The 7500-nt window shown below is 38.8% G+C and overlaps 2 protein-coding genes across 2 annotated transcripts in view; one reads left to right on the top strand and one right to left on the bottom strand.

Moving 5' to 3' along the window:
* Positions 1–845, bottom strand: part of LOC138006341 (poly(U)-binding-splicing factor PUF60-like) — a 22753-nt gene extending 21908 nt beyond the window's left edge. The window contains exon 1 of the mRNA XM_068852605.1: positions 752–845. Coding sequence (XP_068708706.1) covers positions 752–802 — 51 coding nt within the window. The 5' untranslated portion in view covers positions 803–845. The remainder of the gene's footprint in view (positions 1–751) is intronic.
* Positions 846–1008: 163 nt separating this feature from the next.
* On the top strand, positions 1009–6395 carry LOC138006340 (RING finger protein 145-like). Its single transcript, XM_068852604.1, has 2 exons — positions 1009–1157; positions 2902–6395. The coding sequence occupies exons 1-2, from the start codon at positions 1010–1012 to the stop codon at positions 4464–4466; spliced, it is 1713 nt and encodes a 570-aa protein (XP_068708705.1). The 5' UTR covers position 1009; the 3' UTR covers positions 4467–6395.
* The last annotated feature ends 1105 nt before the right edge of the window (positions 6396–7500 follow it).

The following is a 7500-nucleotide window of genomic DNA, read 5'->3' as shown; positions in this document are numbered from 1 at the left end:
TCAAGCTACAGTGCCGCTCAAAAGTAAGTTACCACCCTCTTGTGAGACGAGAGTCTCGTCTTGAGTCTCGTCTCGTGAGACAGTTAAAAAAACTGTAAGTGTCAGCATGAACGTAAACTTTTCCGAAGATTAACATGTTTACAAAGTGGCTCGCGCTGCAAAACAGAGTACCTGACTCTAAAAGTGCATGATTTCTTTTACAGTTTTAACGTCTCTGATCTAGAGACGAGACTCTCGTCTCGCGAGAAACGAGACGAGACTGGTAACTTACTTCTGAGCGGTACTGTATATCATTCTTAATGCTGAGACAGATGTTCGAACAGCCAAGCCTATCCTTAATGTGGGCCAAAATGTGTAAACGTGACCTTTTATCTCTAAGGCCCACTGACTATAATTTAAATGCTGCAAGACGATTCGGTTTTTCTACATAAAACAAAGCCAAGTCAATAAATTCCAAGAATAACATGGCCACTAGTTTCTAGCTCCACTTCGGGATTGCAGATGGAAATAATAACGCAGATTTCATTGTACCAATACCAAAAACCAACAAATTTCGAATAGCCGAGATGTTTAAATTTTTATGAACTTCGTAAACTTCAATTACGATCTGAGATCGCAGAGATCTAGACCTGTGCTAGCGTTTTATTACGGATCGTTAAGACGGATAACAGTAAAGAGTTACCTAAAATAGCGCAAAGACAGCTTTCTAAGATACGTCGTAAACGAATCATCAAAAAGTAAGGGTGTTTACCTCTCCATTTAAGTTTTGTTGGGTAGGTAATCCAGCCACTGCAGCCGCCATAATGAAACGTGTAGAAAGCACAAAGGGGAGGCATGATGGGAGAGTGAAACATGTCATCTATTTCTTTTACTGCTTGCTATTGGTCAAATTATGACCAATCAAAAATGCTCTGCTATTAGCAAACACTTCAACAAATGCTGCCTTATAAGAATATTGTTGATTGGTTGAAAAAGAAATTAACCAATCAGCCTATTCGTATGATCTAAAATGTCCATGTTTCCGGGAATACAAAATATGGCGTTCAGTGAAGTGTTGTTGCGAGTTCCATTCCTGGTTCTTTTAGAATGGTTTCTCTGCCTGGATCCCGAAGAGAACCTTGATTTTACTGCACACGGAAGGATAGTGCAGATATGCGGTAAGTTGGAGCCAGTTTAACTGGCTTTTTGTTGAACATTTTTCTTGATTTTGCCAAAAATTCGTCATCACCATGACAGAGCGTTATATATATTTGCCTTCTGCTACGTTTTGCACAATAATAATGATTTGTCTAACTGTGGTGTCACCCGCAGTTTTTGCAACACTAGCTGTGATCGTTTGATCATCGTAATACCACCAGAAGCAAATATCTTGCTGGTCTTTCATACACTGGATCCGAAATAATTGATGTCCATAAAACAAAAGAACAAAGCGAAGATAACAATATTAATACCTAATTAGCAAGGCCTAATCGGAATAACAATGTTTCTTTTGTCCTCCACCAGTATATGAAAGTTAACCTTAATATCTGGTACTGGCTGATTTGTTATTAAGTGTTATGCACCGATCAACTCTAAACTTCAACAACCCCCCCCCCCCCCGGGGGGGGATGGCAAACCACGGGCATTTGAGCTTTTGAAGATTGGATTGTTCAAATTCCTGCCCCATCGGGCCAAAATAGTGTTCAAATGCCCTACCCTGTCGTCAGATTTGTCTGTCTGTCGACCAACTTTTGAAGACCTTTTTTGTAAGTCATTCGCTCACAAATATGCTATATCTCTTCCTTTACTCTTTCATCTCTTCCAAACACGTGTTTATGGCTGTTAGCAAATTCGGCGCCCGAAAAGAAAGTCATTTGAAACCTGATTCTTCCGGATCAATTTTCCCCACCCCATGCAGCAAAGGTCAAATTCCCCACTCCCCGGGTACAGAGGATAGTCAAATGCCCAGGGTTTGCCCAGGGGGGGATGTTGAAGTTTCGATTTGATTGGGGCATTATGTTCTGCTTTAATTTACCTTATGCATCCATCAATGTTATGCCCGAGGGGTGGGGGGGGGGGGGGGGGCGGAAAGGGGGGCCTATGTACATGTGGGGCATTTGACTTTTCAGAATCTTTAAGAGAGGCAATTCAGATATGAATTTCAGGCATTCAGATATTAATGAACTTAATTACAGTAATAATAATATTATTATTATTATTATTATTATTATTATTATTCATTAATCCACTGACTCTGCAGGCACCCCACAATGCCCACAGTTGACAAGTAAAATCGTCTGGTGTTAGAGTAAAATCTGTTAAGTGTGTGTTTTTGATTGATTTATTAATTGATTGAGTGTTTCATACCACTTTCTCTCCGATTCAGCCATGTGAGTCCTACAAGTTAGTTTTGAACAGGGCAGATCATAGGATTGTTGAATTCAAAACTTATATTCCAATTAAACATCATTTGGATGAAAATTAAAATTTTGGCAATTAGGTGTTACGCAAACGAACTTGCAAAGTTCAAAGGAAAAAAAAGAAGTGATTTTTCTATTGCAGTAGCTTTCCAAGGACTAGCAAATTGTATAAATTCTCATAAGTATTTGATGCACTATAATGCTTCTAGAGACCTCATTCATCTTGGAGTTCTACAATGCAAACAATGTTAGGATGTGCAGAAATTCAGAAGAATTTCTCTTGGTAATAAAATGGTGGAACCACTTGCAGCTTCAACATAAAAAAGCAGTAATACAAAGTACTTAAAAGTGTCTTTATTTATGAAAGGGGTTGGGCAACTGTACCCAGGGCTGACCCTCTTTTCTACTGACTTTCACAATTAATGATGCTCTGTTACAAATTCTAAAACCCATGCCCTACCAAACTAACCTACAGACTCAAAATTAATTTCTCTTTGAACAGGAATCGTCATCTGTTTGGCGCTGTCCCTTTTGGGCCGAGATGAACTGGTGAATTTCTACAGTCACGCCTTGTTTATCACTGTGGTAACTTTTACACTTTATCTGAATGCCTACAATAGCTTCAACCTGTACATTGCTTTCAAAGAACAAGGATTATCAAGTCTGACTGAACACAATGCCTTGTCATTGCTGCTTGTTATCAGTGCGGCATGGGTGGTGTACATCATATCATTGGCTTTATATACTCGGGTGTATCACTCCATCAAACCAGTGCTCTTTTCAATCACAACTTTCCCATTGATGTTGCGTTACATGAACCCCTCCAGTCAATTAGATGATCCTCCACTTTGGCTTTGCTGCTGCTTCGCCTATTCATTTTATGCTAGTCTAACCTGTATTTACCAGTGCATTTACGACATTGTTCTCCATTTGAATACCTCATTGCAAATAGTGGAGTGGATGTGCCGAATGTATGGACCAACTGTCACCATTGTCTTCCACTGGCGGCGCATCAAGGTTCCAATCTGTATGATCACTCTGTGGGTTTGGTTATTTATGTATCACAGTATGAATTTCTTACTCTTCTCCACTGAAACAATTACTACACTGGAATTGATTAACTTGACAATGGCCTTGACTTGTAATTCAGTTGTATCCTTGGCATCGTGCTGTTTTGTTATTTACAAGTTGGCTGGGTACATCCTGAATATAGTGAAACGATATCATCGCGAAGAAAACATTGCACCACCAAGCGATCCCTATAGTTCTCCGGAAGGTCTTCGCGAGGGCTTTGGATTTTTCTTCCTTGGTCTCTACACAGGTCTTTCAAGTTCAACAATAAGCCGAAAACTTGTTGTTCTGGAGCTGATATTTTACCTCATAGTATCAGCACTTGTCAGGTCAATGTTTGAAATTGCAGAGCCAGTTCTTTTGGGCCTTGCATCACAACCAACAATTGCCTATCGAAAACATTTCAGGGTTTTGTCATTCTGCATTTTGTTACTTGTGTCATCAATCTACCTTGCCCTGAATTTGTACTCACTGAAGGAAAAGATTCCTTTCATAACGCCAAATGTGATCACCATAGCTCAGATTATTGCAGCTTTAGTTTTGTACTTATTGTATTTGTACGAATCACGTCAAAATCAAATATGGGAGGCACTTGATGACTATGTTTACTTTATCAATGGATCTTGCAAAGTCTTTGAGTTTGTCGTCATTTCAGCTGTACTTTTCTACCGTGTTTGTGACTTTAGTCTGGAATGGACGCTGTTCCAGATCATTATGGCTGTTCTTCATCTTTATTTTAATATATGGACACCTGCTAAAGAGGGTTGGTTGAGTCTGCGGCAAAGACACCAAGTAAACCAAAAGTTGAATTCACTCCCATGTGCGACTGAAAGAGAAATTGATGAATTAAAAGATGTCTGCTCTATCTGCTTAGAAGAGTTGAAGGCTGCTAAAGTGACTCCATGCAGGCATTATTTTCACAGTTTGTGTCTGCGTAAATGGCTCAATGTACAAAATAAGTGCCCGATGTGTCACACTGCATTGTTGACATTGTAAATGTCATTTGCTGGTGAACTTGTAGTATTGTAATGCATGCAAAACATTCCTTGCTAACTAGACAGCAACTTGAGCTGGTTTCAGGGTTGTGGCCCTTGTGATAATCAGAGTTGTGATGTACACAATGTTGAGGGTTTGAAAATTCAATGGCTCTGGGCAAAAATTTGCAAGTAGCATAACTGCCTCCAATTTTACCCCTGAATCAACTGCCTTTAAAGTATTAGGAGAACTGTCCCACACTAAATGCCCAAAATCTCGTCAGTGGGTTTATACACCTTATTCCAAAATGGCCACCATTTGAATATTCTTTTGTTTGCTTGCAAATTAGCTCCTGTTACCTCATTCAAGGTTAAATATTCTTTTGAATTTTACAGGTAGGTTTGAGAACAAGGCTAATTTGCAGGCAAACAAAAGAATACTAAAATGGTTAAACTTCTCACAGTTGCCATGATGTTGACCAGGAACTATAAATCTGGTGTCTGAACTGAAAATGTCTATGGCCCATGACAAGAGATTTGATTCCTTGACGTTCACACTTAAAATAATCTCATGTGATGAAAATGAGTTATTTTTTGTTTTTTTCTCGTCCTCTTTTCCACCAATATTTAATAAGTTAATCTGTAACTCAATTAGTTGTCTTTTATTGCTCAAAACAAGAAATGTCCTGCAAAATAACAATTCATGCATTCAAAACTCTCTTTGTACGTTTTTGCCCAAAGCCCTTTAATGTATTTGTGATTAATTGCCTGCGTGAAATTGTGCCGACACTCCAAACAACTGTTTCACCTTTCATGACAAAGTGCTTAATGTAGTTCAAGAAAGCATTGTAAAAGTAAAATGATATTAGAATTTTATGAAAATTAATGACGAAACCTTTGAATTTGAGAAACTTGAGAAACTTCTGCCATCCTCAGTTAGTCAGAATACAAAGTGATGGAAGCTGAATTTGTAATAAATAGAAAATGCTGATGTGAGAAATAGTAACAACAGAATGAAGTATAGCGTGAAATTGTGGGAATCAAAAAGATAGTTTAAGATTAACATGGTGTAATTGTTGATTCAAAGAGGGTTGTTCTCTCACCATATGAATAGGCTGTTTTATCTTAAGTTGAAAACTGGTGAGACGTGATCTAAAACACTAAAACAATCTGCTGAACACATGGCGTGACAATGTTCAGAATTCTGCAGATGTTTGAAAATAGGAGAGGCCCTATCACTGGTTAAATACTCCTTCACACACGTGGAAAAATGCCAGACCCTTTCGCCAGCATTTAACCAGTGATAGGGCCTCTCACATTTTCAAACATCTGCAGAATTCTGAACTTTGTCACACCACGAGTTCAGCAGATTTTTTTCGTGTTTTAGATCACACTCTCCACCAGTTTTCAACTTAAGATGAGCAAACAACTGTAGAATTTTTATTCCCACATTTTCAAGCTATACTTCATTCTGTTCTTACTATTCCTGACATTAGCATTTTCTGTTTATTATAAATTCAGCTTCCATTGCTTTGTATTCTGACTAACTGAGGATAGCAGAAGTTTCTGTTGAAATATGTTTTATAAACTCAAAGGTTTCGTGATTTTCTTAAAATTCTCTACTTGTCTGCTACTATCAAGACCATTTGGAAACAATAATATTAATTATTAATTAACTTTTTTGAAGAAAGTGTTTTCGTTGCCAAGTGGAAAACAAGTCGTTTATTTGTAGGGTTATATTTATATGTTGCATTTGGTAAGTTCTAAGAACACGACTGATGTTTTGATAATTGTTTCGACAACCCTTTGTAGAAGTTTCACCAACTTACATGTAAATGTCGCAATAATTGTGTAAAGTACGAGCGAGATTTAATTGCCTGGGCGAGAAATTGAAATATTTAATGTTTTTGTACAAAATAATTACGCCATAATCATTAAAATGATCCCAATCTGACTGGTTGTGTTGGTAATCCTTAGGAGTCGGACTGGGAAGAGTAAGCAGCCTCCCTTTCACGTTCATTCAAGTCTAACTGAAAACATGAATGGGGTTGCTTCTAAAGGACTCGTGTGCTGCGTGGGTGGCGACTTAAACACGAAAATTCGGTTTTATCAGAAACCTTCTGGTTTTATCTAATCGCCCTGATAAAAGACTAACGCTAATCCTGGGGACCATTTCTCGAAAGTCCCGAAACTCTGAACTTTTCGGGCCTTTTTTGGGTGTCACTATTCCCTTAGTATCTTAAAAACGGGCAGAAGCAGAAGGCAGTTTCCTAAATGGCTTTTCCTGCCCGAAATGTTCTCTCGACTTTCGAGAAACGGGCCCCTGGTCACAATGATTTCGTAAGGTTCTTGATTCACCTTCATCGAATTGTTTGATAAAGCCAGATTTTGAACCGAAAAGGAGGATAGTGACCAGTCTTCTTCTTTTTCATATGACGTCACAGTGACCAGCGTCAGTGTCCCCAAAAAAGAAACGGCAGCCATATTGGTGCCCTGAACTAATCCTTCGAGATGATTACTTTGTTCTGATTGGCTAAAAATAAAGTGTAGTTCTTATCACGGTAACGCGGTTGCAAATTTGTAGCAGCCTCGCAACCATTCATAAGCTACAATCTCGGACAAAACCTGTTGAGACAAAAGAACATTTTGGGTACTCCAACAAGTTATCCACATGTACCGCTTGCAACCTGCCCTTTCCCCTCCCCCCCAACCTCAATGTTGATTTATCTTGGCCACAAATATACTGTAGAACATATGACGATACTCAGCAACATTGACTGAGGGGGGGAGGGGAGTGGAAGGGGAGAGTAAGTAGGGATGTTTAAAAATGACGGCGAAGTTGTGTTACTGTCTCAACAGTTTTGTCCGAGATTGTAGGTCACTGAGCAAACAACTGTAAAATAAATGAAGGGGGGATAGTTTCTAAAGAAACTGTGGTGCTGCGTCGGCGGGGAAGTAGTGTACAAAAATTTGGTTTTATCAACAGAGTTGATAATGTAAATTGACCACCGTACAAAGATTCTAAAAGCTGACGTTTCGAGATGTCCAACTGTTCT

This window comes from Montipora foliosa, chromosome 6 (assembly GCF_036669935.1).
Source record: "Montipora foliosa isolate CH-2021 chromosome 6, ASM3666993v2, whole genome shotgun sequence".
NCBI lineage: Eukaryota > Metazoa > Cnidaria > Anthozoa > Scleractinia > Acroporidae > Montipora > Montipora foliosa.
The sequence above is the reverse complement of the archived record's forward strand: the minus strand, read 5'-3'. Positions and strand labels throughout refer to the sequence as shown.

What these genes read in the sequence shown, in the direction of transcription:
- LOC138006340 (XM_068852604.1), top strand. Translation starts at nt 1,010, where the DNA reads ATGTCCATGTTTCCGGGAATACAAAATATGGCGTTCAGTGAAGTGTTG. An exon ending in AAGGATAGTGCAGATATGCG is followed by an intron (nt 1,158 to 2,901) that starts GTAAGTTGGAGC and finishes CTCTTTGAACAG; the next exon opens with GAATCGTCATCTGTTTGGCG.